The 19,813-nt window shown below is 43.8% G+C and overlaps 3 protein-coding genes across 4 annotated transcripts; 2 read left to right on the forward strand and 1 right to left on the reverse strand.

Moving 5' to 3' along the window:
- Window positions 1–781: 781 nt before the first annotated feature.
- ppp1r26 (protein phosphatase 1, regulatory subunit 26) lies at window positions 782–8,699 on the forward strand. Its single transcript, XM_076016242.1, has 5 exons — window positions 782–1,022; window positions 2,626–5,911; window positions 8,057–8,171; window positions 8,293–8,393; window positions 8,502–8,699. Exons 2-5 carry the CDS (start codon window positions 2,697–2,699, stop codon window positions 8,539–8,541), a joined length of 3,471 nt encoding a protein of 1,156 aa, XP_075872357.1. The 5' UTR covers window positions 782–1,022; window positions 2,626–2,696; the 3' UTR covers window positions 8,542–8,699.
- A 700-nt stretch (window positions 8,700–9,399) lies between these two features.
- Window positions 9,400–14,479, forward strand: mrps2 (mitochondrial ribosomal protein S2). Its single transcript, XM_076016294.1, has 5 exons — window positions 9,400–9,558; window positions 9,745–9,861; window positions 9,950–10,070; window positions 10,406–11,743; window positions 13,146–14,479. The coding sequence occupies exons 1-4, from the start codon at window positions 9,534–9,536 to the stop codon at window positions 10,941–10,943; spliced, it is 801 nt and encodes a 266-aa protein (XP_075872409.1). The 5' UTR covers window positions 9,400–9,533; the 3' UTR covers window positions 10,944–11,743; window positions 13,146–14,479.
- A 489-nt stretch (window positions 14,480–14,968) lies between these two features.
- Window positions 14,969–19,004, reverse strand: dipk1b (divergent protein kinase domain 1B). Of its 2 annotated transcripts, XM_076016293.1 has the most exons (5): window positions 18,692–19,003; window positions 17,599–17,733; window positions 16,584–16,691; window positions 16,104–16,280; window positions 14,969–16,025 (listed from the first exon to the last, which is right to left on the reverse strand). In XM_076016293.1, exons 1-5 carry the CDS (start codon window positions 18,755–18,757, stop codon window positions 15,213–15,215), a joined length of 1,299 nt encoding a protein of 432 aa, XP_075872408.1. In that variant the 5' UTR covers window positions 18,758–19,003; the 3' UTR covers window positions 14,969–15,212. The 2 variants fall into 2 exon arrangements, with proteins under 2 accessions (XP_075872408.1, XP_075872407.1); XM_076016292.1 differs by having other exon boundaries at window positions 14,969–16,280; window positions 18,692–19,004.
- Between the last annotated feature and the right edge of the window lie 809 nt (window positions 19,005–19,813).

The following is a 19,813-nucleotide window of genomic DNA, read 5'->3' on the forward strand; positions in this document are numbered from 1 at the left end:
ACAACATCACGACACTGTTTGTTTATTAAAAAAAAACAAACAAGCATTGCATTATTTTCTTTTCCACATTAGGTCAAATATTAATAATAACTGATGATCAGCAGAAAAAAAAAGGTTTCCCCTTTTTCCCGATAAGGCAGCTACTATAGCACACAATAGAAAATATATTCAAGCTTTATTTATTCAAAGCAGAAAGAATTTACACTTAGATCATAATTTGCTTTGTATAAGGTGAAAGTCTTCACTGAGTTGGTGGTTTTCTTTGAATTTTGATATATACAGTATATATATATTCTATCATCAGTTCAGCTCTTCACAAATGCTTCATTTCAGTATGGAGTCTGGTTTTTACCTGCAACACACCCAAACATGCTTCTGAAGTCCCATTCGAGTCACACCCAAAACACCTCTGCCTCCTTCCTTTAACCTCAGCACCTCTGCCTCCTAACCCCTCCTCATCATCACTTTTCACATTTCCTTTCATTAATGCTTTTTTTTTTTTAGTTTATCATACCCGACACTTTTCTCCCTTTTCGGAAATTAACACAATATCCCATTATAAATCTATAAACATAAAATATCTCCCCAGATGGTAGATGGTAAAAAAAAAAAAAAAAAAAAAGGGTGACCGTTCGAAACTATTTTCACAAGTTAATTAACATATCATTTTCCGGCAAGTTTCTTTCTCCCCCTCCATCTACTAAAAGAACCTTCACAGGATCAAAGTAGCTCTGCCTTGTCAGTGGGCGATGCTAATGTTAATTAAAAAAAAAAAAAAAAAAAAAAAAGGTCCGTGCTTGGCCGGACTGGGTTTAAGGAAGCTTGTCCACCCGGCAGCCAGTGCGGAGAGGGACTCACTCGACAGCGACGAGAGCTTGAGGCGGCGCTCAGTGAAGCCGCTGACGGACACTGGGAGCTCGGAGCTCGGAGCTCCCCTTCCCGGCTTCGCCCGACGTCTCCCACCGCCACAACCTGTGGACGCCACTCAAAGTCTGTCACGGACGCCGGGCTATCGGAACCAGGTGAGTTGAAACTCGCGTGTTGTGTGTCGCTGCTGCGTTGTGTTCGGTTCCTAGCTTGGCTAAGGAGCGTACGCTGGTGGTTCGATACAAAGGCTTTCTTCACCGGAGAAAATGCCGGGGCTGCAGCAGCCGCGAGGCCCGTCTGTACCTTTCAAGTCGCCGCTATTATCCCGTCGTCGTTTCGCCCCCCCATTTCTCCGCCATTTGTCCCACAAACTGAACCGTGCCGAGTCAACACGACCCCTCCTGACGCACGCGAAACACATTTGGCCACGTTTATCGACCGAGCTGGCACGGCTTTTGCACAGCCGTGGCCGGGTGCCGGTAAACATGGTCGCTCTGCGGATTCTCCTACTGCCGCATGCCGGGCATCGGCGCTGGTCTTGCCGCTAGACGCGTACGGTGACAGGCGGGGTTGCTCTGTCGCAACCAGAAAAAGAATCCGGGAGGGGAGAAATGTATGCAACGCCACATTCTGTTATGTAACTGAGGAGGGGGAAATGTCACGTATTAAAGAAAATAACTGGCGAGCCCGGGGAAACTTAAATAGTACACATGATATGTTTAACAAAGTTGGCATGCGTACGACTACGTTATGATGCGTGAAAAAAATTTTTTTTTCTTCTTCTTCTTCTCTCTCTTTTTTTTTTTAACCCCGACAAGTTAGTGCGGGCTTTTCTTGGGTGAACCGCCTCCGTTTTGCGTCTTAATCTGCCCTTACCTTTCAAACTCTTCCCTTTGTGCCACATGTAAACAATGATTAGTTAGTTTCGCGTGCTGTGTGTTGATGGTGGCTGTTGCCCGGTCAGATCTCCCCCCTCGGCAGGCTGCATACTTAGCCGGAGCGCTGGCAAGCTAACGAATGCTCCAGCACAGCGACGCCGCTGCTGCGTTCACGCCCGAGAGCTTGCCAGTTTACGGAGGCACGACGCCGCTTGGAGCAAGGGTCCACTGAGAGACTCTATGCACCACGTCGACCGTCGTCTTTTGCACGCTTTTCGATATTGGCCACATTGCAAACCCCCCAAATAGCCGATGAGGCAGGTGGGTTTTTACTTCGAACCACAAGTTTGTTTGTTGTTGTTGTTGTTTTTCTTCTTTTCTGTGCATTCGCAAATGTTTGCAGTGATGGTTCAAACCCCTCATTAGCTCGAGAAGTTAAATCATGCCATATAAATTAAAAGTATACAGTGGCTGTTTACTCATCGTCATGTTATATGCACTGATTGAAGTATTTCAATGAAATCTTATATACTATAATGTAATTATAATAATAGTGCCTTGTGCACTGTTGTTTTTTTTTTGGTTTTTATTTTAAATAGCTCATTAATCTTGCATACATTTCTGGTCTTTGTCTCCAGATTTAAAAAAAAAAAATCTGAATTGCTTGAATCCCGCAAAAGGTATTGCTCGTCAGGTGTATGGATCCACCTGTTGGTTTGGTCAATGTTTCAAAAAGTCATTGTCACACCGTTTAATCTGCAGTTATACTGATATGTTTACAAAGAATAACTAACAAAATCATTTAGGATGACTCTAGTGTTATGCGTGTCAAATACTTTTTTTGGGACTTTTACCATTTCTCTCTATTTTCTCCTTATAGACTGAACAATGTGACGGAGAACGGAGGCAGTGGCGATCCAATGGTCAAGGACCTCACCATACTCCACTAGAATGTACTTAATGAATGTGCCACCTGTGGCGACAACACATACAGAATGGACAAGATGTGGTGCACAGGGAGGCTTTAGCCTTCCACTCTGCTTACATGACTCTGACTCGGAGTTGTCTGCCAGCGGAAGACCTCTCTCAGACAAGGTCCAGATGATCATTGAGAGCCTTAGGAGCTCCCAGTCCTCACTTGAGATGGGCGACGCTATTGAGGGAAATGTTCCGTCGGGACAGGAAGGAAAACCGCAAGTCTGCAAGGTTCCAGCGGGGTCCTTTGTCAGAGCCAAGTCCAATTCAAAACGTAAAACTAAAACCCAAAGGGTGGATTGCTCCTACCCCGATCATGACCAGAGGAGTGACTCTGACAGTGATGATTCAGTGGACAGAGGAATTGAGGAGGCAATTCTGGAATACCTAAAGGAAAAGGATGGTCTCAAACGCAAGGCAGAACCTTGCTTTGACGTTCTGCAATCACCCAAAATTCCTCGAAAAACCCAATTCATGTCTGACATCGCCAAACAAAACCCTGAAAGCAATGAATGTTTGATTACAGCCAACAAATACTTAAAAACTGCCCAAATCGAGTCATCCATGCCCCGTATCATACCTATAAAGAAGCATATCAAGTACAAGCATTCACTGAATGCGAACATAGTTAAGAGATTAGATTCAAACAAAATTGCAACGAGCAAGAGTATATTGCCCAAGGAGCATGCCAAAAGTACCTCTAAAGCAACCTGCGTCCAATGCCCAGTCACAGTTAAGACCGAGGAATGCTCAGACGATTCAAGTAGTGATGACGGCATCGAGGAGGCAATTCAAAGATACCAGTTGGAGAAAAAAGAGCAAGAAAACCGAGGAGAATCTTTCAATTTACTTTCTTTTAAAGATGAGTCTGACTCCACCAGTGACGATGGCATTGAAGAAGCTATTCGTCACTATCAGCTTGAGCAGTTTAAGGAGAGACATGTTCTGAAACCTTTCTTGCACAAGCAAAAACCATTCAGTAAGTCCCTTTTACACGCCAGTGATGGTGTAAGTGTGGAGAAAATCAACAAAGACAAACCAAAAAAGAAGAGGACCACAACAGGGAAAGACCCGAGATGTAATCGTTCTCCACCCACGTCAAATTTTACACCCAAGAAGAGTTCCTTAGACTGTGCAAAGGGGAAAGGGAATGGGTCGCTTCAAATCACCGCGGATAGTTGTAAAGAGCAACATGCCTCCACCTCTGCTCCACCAAAGGTTAATACAACAGCGGAGCTCATGTGTGCCGAAGCAATCCTGGACATTTCAAAAACCGTCATGCCTGAGGTCTTCCACCACGGCGTTGGTCTCAGCAGTACTACCCCAACCGAATCCCAGTTGCAGGTGTCACTTCCTGAAAACTCTTTAGCTGAGGAAAGTGACAGCAGCTCTGTTGATAGCGAGGATGGGATAGAGCAAGAAATCCGAAAATTTCTTGAGCAAAAGGCCCAAATGCACAAACAGCCAACCATCTCTGGTGCAAATCCTCTACATCGTGAACATGTAAACAGTTCAGAGCAAATGAAAACAAAAGTTGTAATGCAAAAGAAAGCCCCAAGATTTTCGAAGATCAGGAAACACAGCAGCATCGCTAACATTTCAAGGACAGACAAAAATGCTGCGGCCCCCAATGTTTTACCCGAGAATGGAAAAGAATTGAATTTACTGCTGTCCACCGAGAGAAGGCAAACACGGCAAATAGTTGATTTCCACCAGATTCAGCAACATGACGACAAAAGCAGCTCATTTGACAGTGACGAGGATCTGGACACGGCTATAAAAAACCTACTAAAGACAAAAAAGAAATCAAAGAAAAAAAACAGAGACTTGAAATGGAAATCGAGAAAGTGCCTCAAGGAAGACGGACCAACACTTGCCAGGTCTGTGGAAACCAAGACGTTCAAATCTAAAACCATTTTCACAGAGGCTACTTTGAAAAAAGTAAAAAAGAGTAAAGATGAGCCAAAAATGAAGTCTGGGTTGGCTAAAACTGGTGTTCCCCTGCCCAAACTGCCTCACAGAGATGAAGTGCGTGACATACTCGACAGTAAAAAAGGAAAGTTCAAAGCGACTGAGGGACAAGAAGCTTTGTTGCTGCACAACACTCAGGCAGCTCTTCAGTCAAAGGAAGATAGCAGCTCAGCTGATAGTGATGATGGTATCGAGCAAGAGATCCAACGGTTTCTTGCTGAAAAGGCCAAAGTTTCCACAGGAGAGATGAGTCAAGAAGGGGACTTATCAACAAATGGCACTGCCGCCGCGGTTTCTTCCCGGCTGAAAGACGAAGGCGTTCAACAGAGATGCCATCCGTCTGAAATTCCTGTGAAAAATCACAGTCCTCAACCTGGACAGTCGCCTCTCGGTGCGCAACGCCTTCTGGCGCTGCAAAATTTACAAGCAGACATCTCGACTGCCGACGTACAATCCCTCCAAACCCCAGTCCAGTCTAGTGGTCCCAGCCATTCGGAGCCCGCCGATGGAGCAGGAGCAACCAGATCTGAGCAGACATCCAACCCGGAGAGAGTTGGCCTCCGGACTCTCGCCGCGCAGGTGGAGAAAGTTCCGAATTCCAAGCTCGCTCTATCCAGTCCGCAGTCAATCAAGTGGCGCCAGAGCCTTGGACTCCCCACCCCCAAATCTTGGACTTTTGGTCAGACTCCTTTCCATATCACCACTTCCAAAATTGGAGAGACTGCCGCCGCAACTCCAAGGAGGCTCGTAACCCCCAAGTCTCAGTCTCCGGTCACAGTTTGGTCTGCTGCAAGGGCCAGCAGAGGACCTTTCCCTTTTTCCAAAGAAACCGTCGTGAACGCCACGACGAAACCCCCAGATTCAAATCCCTTTCATGCTGCCAGGCAACACCAGAGGTTGTCCTTCACACAAAACCTTGCGCAAGGCCACCGGTCACAGTGTCCTGGGCCAGAAGGGGAGACTAAAAGTCTGGTCAGCATGCCGAAGGACAGGTGTGTGTTTGTTGAGCTGGAATCGAATCGGACCAACCACGTTCAGGTTCGGAGTGAGGGAAAGGAGAGAGCGGCGTTGCTGAGCGGGTGGAAAAAGGAAGGGGAGATCATGAAGACGAACGATAAAGAGGCGCATCTAGAGAGAACAGAAGAAGAATTTATAGACGAGGCAGATTGTGAGTCGAGCAGCAGGGTAAATCAAGAGAAGAGGCAGGGCTTTCCCACATTGTAAGTATTTCCTTTAGTCTCCATGTCCCTTTCCTGAGTATCATAATTCACATCCGTGTCACTTCATGGATTGTACAGGCGAATGATTCAGCTCATTCCAGTAAATGCTTCAAGGGAATATTTGTTAATTTCGCAAAACAAAAAAAAAAAAAACAGGCATCTTTTATAAGCGTATTTGTATATTTATATGGTCTTTAACCTCAATATTTTGTACTCAACCGTTGATGCAAATCAAAACTTTGGAAAGCAATACAGTCACATGATGGTACAAAAGAAAGCGTGAGTGGAATAATCAAAGGAACGAAGCTGCGTCATGACCTCATACCTTTAAATTCAAAAGTGACCAAGAAACAAAATATGTGGTGTATGTGTGTTATGATGTAACAGAAGATCATTCGAATCTGGGTTGTAGCTCTCTAATGTAAAAGTAGAAAAACTGACCAATCAGAAATATACTGGATGATGATTGAGAGAAAAAAAAAAAAAGAAACTTCAGTGTGTATGTTTAGTTTTCTAGACGTTTTCGAGGCCCAGTGTGTAAAGTTTTCAGGGATCTTTTGGCATAAAATGTTATACAGGAAATACTGATTAAATACTGTTAATACTTAATTACATGAAGTCACTTATTTTCATTTGCAAATAATCAGCATTTATGTTTACATAAGGAGCAGGTCTGCCTTTGAAGACTAGGCCTCTTGGCAATTTCAGAAGGATCTGAGATGAAGCGGGGCATCGGAAAAAATGAGTTTTATTGGCCGCTGAAGTCACCTGCACTCATTCAGCGTCACATTTTTGGTTGGATTTTATATTTTGATCGCTGAAGGTGAAAGGCTTTGGATTTCTTTGCGATATGCTTTCGCCCGCTGGATACCAGAATCTTACATACTGGGCCTTTAATGTTTCGTTCTATTGGTCCATAACTGCCTTAAAGGAGTAAAACATGCATTACTAGATCAATACTAGCCCCTCCCCCCCTGTCAAGGAATTTTGAGGGTGTGTATTGAAATTTGACAGCTTTGTGAATGAAAGTGTTTCTTGGCCAGAAAATGATCTTTGGAGAAAAAAATATTTTGCTCCTGAATGGATCAATCTTAAAAAAAACCTAAATGGACTATTGTTTGAGCCACAGGAGACACATTGGGAATATTATCAAGAAAGAAAATGGCAAGTTAATTATGTTAACATATGCGTCAGATGCCATATCACAAAACCTTCTAGAAGTGCATTTTCTTTTAATCTTAAACATAATTGTGCTGACATGTAAGATTTATTTTACACTTTATTCACTCTGTTGTTGGATCTAAACCTTTAAAAAAAGATATATATCATATGGCATTTACTTCCTCTTCCCGCTCCTGCCTACCTAACCATTCCCTCGATGCCATTAATTTATGCTGATGAAGATTTTGAATCCAGGTGCCTGTAATTCAAATATTCCAGAATTTAACTCTCGCAGCCACAGATTGAGTTTAGCGTTATTCATTTTTGCACATCAAGAGAAAATACCACAGTACGAGTTTAATGCAGATTATGGCCACATGAAAACAAACCGGTGGCCACCCGAATGCCCATTGAGTGCTGTTCTTTTTTCAAACCAGTCGTCGTGTCCTCACCAAGAAGGGATTTAAAGTGCATTGATGATAAAGTTGCTCACGACTCCACAGAAGCAGCTCAATTCCTCCTCTTTGTCTTGCTAAACTTAACAACTACCATGTTCTGTTTGTTGTCATGTCCTTTTGTTTGTTGTTGAATTTCAAATGTCGGGTTCTGGGGGGGTGGGGGGGGGAAAGCTATTTATTTTGTTTATATAAAACAAAAACAGTTACTGAATATGCTGTGCAATGCTAGGTTTTGTAAATATTTTGTAAGATTTTTTTTTTTTCTTTTACTGTTTCAAGAAAAAAAAAAAAAAAACATCACTGTGTCCAATGAGTTTATCTGTGTAATAAAAAAAAGTGGAATTCAAACAACGGCGGCTCTCTACTTCGTGGCCATTCCTTCACATGAGCACATTAATCCTGAACGGTTTCTATAGCTATCTGACAACGCAGGCGTCGTTGGCTTAAAAATACATTTTGTTGCAGATTGTCAGAGAACCAGTTATTGGGAAGTGGTTCTGACCTGTGTCCTGCTTACCTTGCCCAGGTCTCTGTGCAGAGCCATAGACCCTGGCATCACCTTCAGTCCTTGTATAGCTCTTAGCACAGAGGAGAGGAGAGAGATGCTCCGCAGGAGGTACCAGTCTAAAAGATGCTTAAAGGTACAGACCTGTGAAAAGCTGCCCGTTGGTGTTTTGTTTTTGTTTTTTTGTTCTTGCTTTGGCTTTAGAAAAATCTAAGAAAATCACAATGTTCCTTGCCAATTTCTTTCCTTTAAATAAGTTCCAGGGTGTGTTGCAACCTGTCAATAGTGTCGCAGTGCAAAGCAAGACTTTGACTCTGCAGCATGTGAAGAGAAAGCTTCAGTTCTTACCAGTAAGCAGGTATGTGATTAAACGAAACTAGATTTCTCATCTTGATTATGGCGCAATAAACAGGAACGCGATTGAAAACGACGATGATCTGAATTTTCCCATCCCCCCCCCTCTCAGGACAAAGAAAATCCCTGTCGAGCACAGTTTAGCAGGATAAGATGTGATTCTTCACTTGACACTCTTCATAGTCATCTTGCACTTGGTTCATTTAATGTTACCGTTAAATATTTCATGTTAATATTTTTAGATCATTTTATTTCGATTTTGTTGACTTTGAGAGTTCCAAAGTAATTGTACAAGTTCAAATGGTCATGTGTCTCTCTTCTCCAGACTAGCAGAAAGTTCAGTGTCGGTTCTCTTCCTGATTGTATTACAATATATCTTGAAAACGTTTTTTCCCCCCCAGAGATTTCAAAATTGTTGTATGCAAAAGTATTCAGGATATATATATATATGTATATATATATATATGTATATATATGTATATATGTATATATATATATATATATATATATATATATATATATATATATATATAATTTTTTTGTTTTGTTTTTACAATGTCACCAGTGCTTCCTGTTAAGGAGCCTTTTTTCTAAACATTTCTTTATTTTGTTTTAAAAGTGTTTTGTGGTCTGAAGTTCACAAAGTTGAGAGTTGTGTTGGTCTTCAATAAAATGGGGGTAGAATAATGCTGTGTGTATTTCATTTACTGTGCAAACACCAAAGAGACTTGCACAACTATGTATTGTTCGTAGGTAACAAAAAACAAATGAACAAGATGGACACAGTAATAAGATTGAGTTATGCAACTTACTCGGCACAGTGTTTAGTTGTAAAATGAATGACTGAGAGCAAAATAACTTTTCACAAACATAGCTGAAGAAAATGTCAAATAGGAGAAATTAAAGAAACGTTTCGTGTATTTGGACTATTTTTTATTTTTTATTTTTTTTTTATTTTTATTTTTTTTATTTTTTTAGGTTTAGGGGAGGAGGCTGCTGGGCTGAAAAACCGGAAGGTTGTCGTTTGTAATTTATGAGTCAATCCAGAAGGTGGCGGTAATCCAACTATAGTAGAACTGAAAGCTACACGAAGAAGAAGTCGCGCAGCCGCATTTGGCTGACCTTCCATGGTACACAAGTCGGCATGGCAGCCCGAGCTCTGACCAAAGGTATCTGTTGAATTCTATTTTCTCTGACTATTTTGCGAAAGAATGTCTTTGCAAATTTTAGAAGTGTGGATAAAATGCCGCTCCTTCGTTTTTAGCGTGGAAAAAGAAACGACGACAGAGTACGCAAGCTAACCCCAACTAGCTCATTCTTGTAGCTTGCTAAAGACTTCTCATGTATCTTTCCAGGCCTTTTGGGTTTACGACAGTCCCGGACTGTTGCGGTCGGCTACTCCATAGCTGGGCATCAGTATAGCACTGCGGCACCCATTAAAGCTCCTCGGCTCCAAGTTGACGATGTGTCAGGTAGGCTTCCTGACGAGCCGCAAGCCCTAACGCAGGAAAACGACACCCTCCTTGTGTCTAACGTCAACGTGATTTCCTTTTCTCACAGAGAAGCTACTGACGCTGCCTCTGGAGAAGCCGGATTTCTTCCGCGTGTCAGAGCTTTTCTCCCTGAAAGACTTATTCGACGCCAGGGTGCATCTTGGTCATAAACGGGGTTGCAGGCACAGGTTGGCATCATGTCTCACGGATCTCAAAAGTTTGATCAAACGCCACTTAGCATTGGCTATATTTTTCATTTCAGCAGGTCTTAGTTTAACCTTAGTTTCTTGTTTGTGCAGAGGTTGAACGGTTCAAATTGTCGATACATTGCTTTTGACATTCCGAGGTACATTTACAACAGCATTTGTCAGTTGTCTTGATCAGCCAGTAAGTTTTTTTTTTTTTTTTGCAAGAAAATAAGTATTTCAGAGGTTGTCATTCTGCAAAATTAATCTTATGCTGCCATTTCTTTATTATATTTTGAATTTTAAAGAAAAATCAAAGCTGTTTGTTTTTCTTTCAGGCTCATGGAGCCCTACCTGTACGGCTGCCGCTTGGACCATGACATCATCGACCTCGACCAGACAATGGAGCATCTTCAGCTGGCCTTGAACTTCACAGCCCACATCGCGTACCGGGGTGGCATCATACTGTTCATCAGCCGCCGCCGTCAGTTCTGCCACCTGATTGAGACCACGGCGAAAGAATGTGGGGAGTACGCCCACACGCGTTACTGGCAGGGCGGCCTCCTCACCAACGCCAACATCCAGTACGGCCCCGGGGTCCGCTTGCCAGACCTCATCGTCTTCCTCTCAACCCTCAACAATGTGTTTCAGCAACACGTGGCCATCAGAGACGCTGCAAAGATGAACATTCCCACCATCGGCATGGTCGACTCAAACTGTAATCCCAGCCTGATAACGTACCCCGTGCCAGGAAACGATGACACTCCCATTACCATGGAGCTGTACTGTCGCTTGTTCAAGATGACCATCAACCGTGCCAAGGACAAAAGGAGGCAGATGGAGCTGCTGCACGGCCTCTCGCCGTCGAGCTCGTGACATTTAATTATTTGAAAACATGTTAAAAACACATTTAAAAGAATGGGGGTCGGACACACAATCTCAAGCATGTCCGAAATGTGAAGATGGAAGCTGTGTTGCGACTCATTCGGGTTGGCGCTTGTGTTGTCTTTATGAAAGAACATTCTGAATATTCTATGTTGTTCTCTGCTGTCATCATTATAGTGTTAACGGGTTGCAGAACATATCCAAAATATCTTCATTTCACATTTTGCTGCAGCATCATTTTTGTAGAATTAAAATGAAGAGAGAAAAAAAATATATGTCTTTGTTGTTGTTATGACGATGAAACACGTGAATTAAGCAGCAGTGCACACAGCTATAAACCATGCAGATGGTCAGAGGTGCACCTTTGCCAGTAGAGTCATTGTCTTGACCGCAGGTGGAGGATGGTGAAAGCAGAACTTGTCTTTCGCTTGCTGTGAATGTGAGAACAGAGAATTATTAGGTGAAGCGCTAACACCATTAACCCTTTTTTTTTTTTTAGCGGTGATCATTGCCCTCATGCCTGATCTCGCGTCCTTTGAAATGTGTATCAATAGTTGTAGGAAAATCTGATGGTTTGAATGCAGCCACATTCCTCTTGACAAACGATAATGACATAACAAAAAAAATTGTGGATGTAAGTAATCAAAATATAAACAAATAACAAATCGGACACAGCGGGAGAACCGGAACTACTCTGCTGCGTGCTAATGTTGTCAAAAACTAAAGTTAGGTCCCTTCGGGCTTCCGTAGCTGTGATAAGCCCAGTGGCTGGCTGAGAAGGCGAACTGTTGGTGAGTCCTAACGTACAACTTCTCACTTGCTTTAAAGTTCTGTGTAGGGCTGTTAAACGACTGGGAGAGCAAGGTTTCAGTCGTATAACCTTAGCTGAGTATTATTTGCTTCCCGACAAATATTCGTCTCGCTGTCGTCGTGGCAAACGGATCCTCTCGTGGATTAAGAAACGGGTCGTTCCACTGGCCAAATTTAAATTAACGGTTGCGTCATTTATTTATCTATCTATCTATCTATCTATCTTTATTATAAACTTTGCTCGATTCTCAAAACTTTTTAAAAAGTCATGTAAACGCGAGTGTCCTAGCTTAGGACGGTAAAGGCGTCGTCGGATTGTGCAGTCGTATTTTTAGACTACAGAAAGTCCCTCCAGATCCAGCCAAGTCCGCCCAGGGAGCAACAATAAATGATCTGTTGCGCGTCAGGCGGGGGGAAACAAATTTGACGTCTGTACATTGAAGCATGCGTCATATGTCACGGCCTGTTCAAATGATGAAAAATAATAATTAAAAAAAAATAAAAAAAATACTGGCAATTAAATTGAAAAGGTTTTATATATTAAATAACAACCATTTAAAAAAACAAAAAAACGTTTTGCCTATTTATTATGTCTTAGTATTCTTCCACGTGCAGAGCTTTGCTTCAAAAATGACATTGGCTCGGCTCATTGTTTGAGATTACTGCAGTACACAGAGCATTGTAGTTATTAGTACAACCGCATCACATTTAGCATTCTGTTAACAACTTCCTGTAGAACTCCTCCTTGCACGTGGATGGAACGTACACAAGGCAGTCTCAAGGATGAACAACATCGGGACACACACACACACACACACACACACACACACACACACACACACACACACACTGAGGGTGTATTGTTACTAATCTGCAAGAGGTATCAGTGCACCGTTTGACATCACAAGGATCTAATTTCCAGAAGTTTTGAGTGTTTTAGCAGAGGCTTTCTGAAATGTTGGAACAAAGAAAAGGAAGTAAAAATAAATTGGCGTTGTCATTTTTGGGGAACTCACCTGGAAGTCGCAAGTCACATAACCTGAAAACCTGTGACACTGCCCCTTGAGACTCAACTCGGACTGTGGTGTCTCTGTTGTGCATTGTGTGGGCAGACAGTGAATGGCTCACGATAGCTCCTTAGCCACCATGTTGTTGGCTTTGGAGTATGGAACCGGGCCAGATACTTTCACCAGGTTACCGCGATGGTCATCAATTTTGGTTTTGCATTTGCATTTACAATACACATGTGCAAGTGTTTGTTATAAATCATAGAATCTATTTTTTTTTTTTTTTTACAAGTGTTTGTTATTGCTGAACTACTGTATGCAAATCTTGGTTCGAAAGAAAAAAAGTTCAATAATTGATTTCTTCTATGAAATGTAGTTTCTCCCTCAAGCCTCCGGTAAGCACGTTTGAAGCCCTGAGCGGATGTTGACACCATTCTGGAAGAAGAACGACTTGACCCTGAAATAAGCGCCTTCAACTGCCTTTTGAAAGTTCAAGTCTTTGGAGTGCACAGTAAATGTTGATTTTGTTGTCGTTGTTGTCGACCTAGTTATGTAATAAAAGGTAATAAAAGGAGATACATAAATGTTATTGTCTTTTATTTTTGCCAGACTAAATACTTTACAAGGGAAGTCCAATCAGTACATCACTATTGTTGCCATTCAGAGACAACTCAGGATAGCCCAGTTTCCTATTTCTGAAAGGGGTAAATATTTTTTGTGCCGTTTCTTCCTTTTGTGATCAATTGAAATGTAACCTGCCAAAATGTAAATATATTTTAAACTACAATTCCACCAGCTCTTGTTGTTTCTAATGAATTAGGTACAAACATGAAAAAAAGAATATGCAGAATCCTTTATGAGAATTTCCTTGAAAAGAAATATGAATTAAAACAAATTACTCACACAGTGAAAATGAATGATCCAAACCAGGTTGTTTTGTTCCTGTTTTTAAGAAAAAGTTTAATTGCGTCTTATTTTCTTTTACATCTTCAGTCTATTCACATCCGTTTTGATACATTGTGACTACCAGGAGAGTAATTACATTGCATTGTGTTTATGCATTTTTCATTCACAATCAAATTTTTTTTTTTCTTCACCGCATTGGATTGAAATTTATAGAAGGAGGGAACTCCACTCAGGTTTAGTTTTACAGAATTCAATGCATGGTTTCACAGTTTCATTTAATGACTTTACAAGTCGACAAAAATGTTTCTCGTTTTAACTCAAAAGACTTCACAGTTCCCTGAAAATAAATCCATTGTTTTCATGGCTTGAAAAGATGGCAGGGGCCTATAGGTGTTCTTTAATAACTCTGTATTGTCTGGTAAATACTGTACGTTGACATCTCACAGTTTTCTGTTATTCACAGTTTATGCAGCATAAGCCTCAAGGTCTACACTTTAGTCCCACCGTCCTATGCACAGCTTTAGACAGTATAATGTACAAGAGTTTAATGTTTACCTGTCGCCAATCACCGGAACGAGCAGCACCGGGGAAAGCAACTGAGGTATGACTTAATGCTGCTTATTCTATGCAAGTAGGGTGAGAAAACCGAGATGAACCAATCAAACTGAAGAAAAATGCAGTTAATCGTGGTTCAGAAAGTAGGCCGAGACCTCGTGGATGTGTGCGCTGTCACCTGGTCACCGGAGCCATGTCAAGTTCCCTTGAGTGTGCAACATAGTGTAGTCAATAATGAAACCAATCAGAAACTGAGCATGTATGTATGTGTGTGTGTATGTGTGTGTGTGTGTGTGTGTGTGTGTGTGTGTGTCAAGACAAAAAAAAAAACTAAAAAAGTATTTATGATGCACTTTTCAGCTTGTCCCCTCTCACACATAAATCACTCAGTACGCTTATATGTACAACAAGGCTCAACTGTGGGTTTTACCACAATGCTATTAGCTTTTGACTATTTTGGCTCAAGTCAGAGGCAACGAATTTACAAACAGTCTAACGAGTCACCATAAACACGTTGCAACTTTGCTGCTGTGCACAGCTGCTTTATGCTTTGCTTTATGCTTTGCTTCACCTTGCAATAACCCCTGCGTCGAGGCCTTGCCCGGTTTTGCGTCCAGCGATTGTGTTTACATGCAGAGCATAAAGAATCGACACTGCACAATGCGGCGGAGGTGCAAGCTCAGTTTTGATAAGACGTCATTTCGAATGGCTGCAATTCTGAGCTAATGTGCTGAAACGTTTTTGCAGTTGTTTTAATGTCACGCAGGTTTACTGTCTGAGAAGGACGTCTACGCTGTGGCCCACCACAGGAGGCTGACCGCAACGCTTTGATCTTAAATAAAGCGTCGAACTCGAGTATCTTAAAATATATATGTAGCCAATTATACCAAGGACCTTTTTTTTTTTTTTTTTGTGAGAAAAACTTGCTTCAGAGATCTGCACATTTCTACTGGGTACTTGTGTGGATGCCGAGAGGAAATTCTCAAGAATACTGAGTGTTGGAAATTTTCTTCCACAGTAAGGTTTTTAAGTTGTTCAGGACCAGCGAATGGTGCACCTCCATCTGGCTCGCCAGGCCGCTGAGCGTCACGCAGGTGCGCAGCTGCTTCTCCAGGTCCCCCCGCAGTTCCGACGGCGCGCCGAAGAGCAGGTAGTCCTGCAGGAGCATGCAGACCTTGGCCAGGTTCGGCTGCACCACCTCGGTGTTGCACTGCTTCACCAGCCGATCGCAGGTGGCCGTGCAGTCGCGGCCGTACGTGCAGTCCGCGTTTGTCTCGCATCGCCTGCCCTTCAGGAACCCCCGCACCACCGCCTCGGAGGCCACGCTGCGCAGGTTGGCCATCTTGCAGTCGTACTTGGCGTTGTAGCCCACGTGGTGCGGGCTGGCGTCGCATATGAGGAAACTCCCGTAGGAGCCGTGGAACACCTCCTCCACAAACTCGAGCAGGCCGATGGTTATGCGAGCCCTGCGGGGCCAGGCTGGCGCCAGCCAGTGGTTCACGTTGGAGCTGAGGGCCTCCGGGACCACAGCCTTCAGGTAGTGAGGCACCTCCAGCTTGTAGAGGGAGCTGTGGCCCACGGGCTCCGTGACGTACAGGTCCCCGCAGAAGCCGAGCAGCTTTGGGGTGTGCTCCTTCTCCTGCAGCGCCACCATCAGCAGGAACTCGTTGATCTGGAGGAGAGCCCAGATGGACTTGGCCTCGGCGAGAGACACCTTACTGTCCTGGTTGACGTCTGCCAGGGCAATGACCCTGTCCACCAGGGTACTCAAGGACGACTGCTCGCCCAGGTTGGCCTGCGAGGAAACACATTGAAACGTGTGGCTGTTTGTCCACGCACAGCATCTTTCAACGGCGCCGTAGACGGAACGAACCTTGAGGAAGGTGTGGAGCATCTCTTTGAACTCGTCCATCGAGGTTCCGCGAGTGGGTTTGTCAAACAGGCTCATCTCCTGTCGTAGGACCGAGTTTGGAGCCCCATCGCCCTTCACTGGGTCCTCAATGCCACATTTGATCACTACGGGCCTCTCTTTCCACAGCCCGCTGTACACCTGCAAGCACAGCAATCCCAAAACAGCGAGAGAATACGTTAATCATTGGAGCAAAGGGCGCTGGTGTTTGGATGCCACGGACAACGGCGAGCAGAACATTAACGTCCGCTGGTTCCCCTCTCTTCAACTGACTTCTTTGGGATAACTGAGTCCTTTTCGCTGAGGCAGGGATGACGCGGCACTTCTCTAAATGCTGAATGCATCGCTCGCCTCCGTTGGAAAACCGCATTTTACCAGGATGTGTGGGCTGCAACCAGAGGCTGCCTGAAGGGTTTGTAACGGAAATGTTTGAATTTGTCATACCTGATGTGTGGAGGAGGTGGACATGCAGCGCTGCATCGCGAGAGTCCTCTGATCACACAGCGCTTTGCAGGATGAGCCTGATATTATGCCCCTTCTGTAGTGATCGCACTGCAAAAAAAAAAATATATAAATAAATCAAGGACAGCTGCGCTTAAAACAGGAAGGAAGAGCGCATTCTGCCCTTTGCCTTTTTCTATACGGCTCGCGTGGTCTCTGTAGGATTTAGACAGTCACGGGAAAGAGATCAATAGTGGATTTGCATTTTGAACTCGGGAAAACGTCTGCTAGCAGGTTTATTATAGTGATGCGTCTTATTTACAGTCGGCGTAACACTCGCTGTTGGCTTCAGCATATATCGGATTTCCTGTTTTAAACGATATTAACTTCTCTCTTTGGCTGCTTCTGGTCCACTGCTGAAGGTGTGAACTTCTGTGTGAGAGTGAAAAATCTCATGACGATAAGATGTAACCGCAAATATGTCACTCGAACGTGCAGCAGCACAGTCGGCTAGAGCCCAGTTGTCTGAAGCAGCTAAACCTATGAGTTTCTCCACTCAAACTTTCTCCAAATCCTCGTGACTGTGCTTTTTCTCGGTCACGGCGGTGCAGATTCTCTGCTTTTTAAATCTTGCAAGTTATTTTGGTGCCTTCACACATGGCTGGTTTCAACGAGTTCACGCTCACTGGCCACTTTGGAAAGTTTAATGGAAATAGCTAATCAGCCAATGACGTCGCAGCAGCTCGATACACGTAGGCACGCAGGTAGTCAAGACAACTTGCTCAAAACAAGGCAAAATAAGGCGATGCTAAAGCTATAAGTCGTTACCCCGCTCACACACAGGAAATATGATTTTCATTATCACGTCAATCTCTGCAGTTTTCCACAAAGCACTTGTTGGGTGGGTTCATATCAGACTGATACGTGAAAAGTGCAGCACAAACTCCACATCCTGCTCCGTCGACACACTGACGAAATCCCGATATGGACCATGATGGTATTGAGAGCGGACACTTACAATGACCATTTGGCAGACGTGCCCGCGGCAGAGCTCCGAGTAAGAGGCATACTGCATATAGAGCACCCAGCTGGCGACGAGAATGCCCAGCCACGCCAGGAGAAGGTACTTCACCTTAATGGCTGGGAGGCGGCTCTTGTTGTGGGCAGGGACAAAGGAGTGGGTGAGAAGAGGATGAGAAATCACTGAGGTAATAAACGTCCAAAAACACAATCGCTCAAATATATATTGGTCGGTTGAGGAAATAACCAGGCTATAGCTGATGTGTTATGTGATCAAAAATAATAATAATAATAATAATAGTAATACAAAAAAAAATAAAAAATCCAAGCTTTATTTTGTGATAACAATGTGCATACAGTAGAAGAACAGTTCCTAAGTCAGAGCTCAAATATGAAGGTATACATAATTGGATCTAAATCCTTTGCAAGACTGCTAAATCTTTGGTGGCTCTTGATTTTTTTCAAACAAGATTGTTGTCATAGCGTCCTTATCTTAGCCTTGAAGTTCATGAGGAAGTGGATAACCGTCCGAAAATAAAACTTTTTTATCGATTTACATTGCACGATCCTTTGTGGCAGCACATTGACCCCCTTCAGAAATGAGGGGGCAGAATAGTTAGCACAAGAGGCGGAAATAAAACAGAATTATAATCCACAAGAAATGAAAGTAGGTTAAAATTGATGGAATGTAATTGCCGTTGAATAAAGCCTTAGATTGCCCCAAATGTCAGTAAAAATGTAAACCTCTCAGTACTAATCCCTCTGGAATATTATTATTTTTTGGGCTAGAATACTGTCTTGTACTTTGCTTGTGGTCAGTGAGAGTGTTTACTTTGCGGTCTATGGCAGCAGGCTGGACTATAGGCCGTTCAGCGGACCTCCTGCGCTTTATTTCTCAGCTCTTTCGGGAGCTAAACGCTGCCTGCACGATGCGATGCAAGCGGTACCGCGGGCTCTCACCGGCCTCACCTGACGACGACCTTGTTGCGCTACTACCAGTTCAAATACAGATGCGTTTTTTCTTTCTTTCTTTCTTTTTTTTTAACCTCGCAACCGTGCAACGTAACATGCGACGGACGGGGGCAGCGTACCTGCAGACCTTTGGACAGAGGGCAGAACAGCACCAGGTGCACCAGTCTCCGCAGGGCTCTCGGCATCGTGGGCGACTCTTGTCAGGAGCACGGTGAGAGCATGCAGGGGGGGGGGGGGAGACGGGGACTGGGGGGACGGGGGGCGTCAGTCCTGTTCGATCACATCCTTCGCACCGAACCGGCGCCGCGCGTCGTCGCCAAGAACCGAGCCGACCCGCATCTTGTCACTTGAACGCACCCTGCGCCTTCTCCCATGTCTGTCGTTGTCCGCCGCAACGTAACAGGAGTGGGGGGGGGGAGGGGGGGTCGTGCGAATTCGGAAGAAGAAGAAGAAGAGAGAGAAAAATGATGGAGAGCACGTCCTTGAAAAAAATTTTTTTTTTCTTTCAAGAATTCCAAATATCGCTCCACGTAGGTCAGTAAATCATGGCCGATCCTCTCCTCCCCACCGTCAAGTCAAGGCGCGAGCGTCTGCAGAGGCGAATCGCGCCGAGGCGCTTTGGCCATTATGGTTGCCATCTGGTGAAGACGGACGGGCACGATTGTAAACAGCGAAATCTCTGCCCGTGGAGGAGAGCACAACCCCCCCACCCCCCCCGTTAGTTAGTTACCCAGCGGCGGCGAGTCGTCTCTGCGGCCGCGTTAAAGGGAAAGATGCGGGACGTCAGCTGAGAGAGAGTTGCTTTCATGGCCGCCGACACAAAATCTGCCCCCCCCCCCAAAAAAAAAAAAAAAAAAACAGAAGCGAGAAAGAGAGAAACACGCGCCCCAGAGTGCTGGAAAATAGAATGCAATTAATAAATGATGTCAGACTATTAATAAATTATCCACTGATAAAAGGAACTTAGTGAAGACCCAATTAAATAAATCATTGATTAAATAAACCATTGACGATGCTGCTGCTGTTGTTGTTGTTGCTGTTGAGCCATAAACAAATCAACACGCAATTTAAATTCATTTGGAAAAGTATTTGTGCACAAATGGGTTATCACATTGTAACAAGCTCACAAATTAAACGTTTGTTTATTATCAAATAAAACTCTTACCGCGTTCTTTTGTTTAGTACTTGCCTAATTATTTGATCATTTACCTTTCACACAGTAGACCTCATTTATTGGAGTC

This window comes from Nelusetta ayraudi, unplaced genomic scaffold (assembly GCF_046127955.1).
Source record: "Nelusetta ayraudi isolate G7.1 ecotype Tasmania unplaced genomic scaffold, CSIRO-AGI_Nayr_v1 ptg000221l, whole genome shotgun sequence".
Taxonomy (NCBI): Eukaryota; Metazoa; Chordata; class Actinopteri; order Tetraodontiformes; family Monacanthidae; genus Nelusetta; species Nelusetta ayraudi.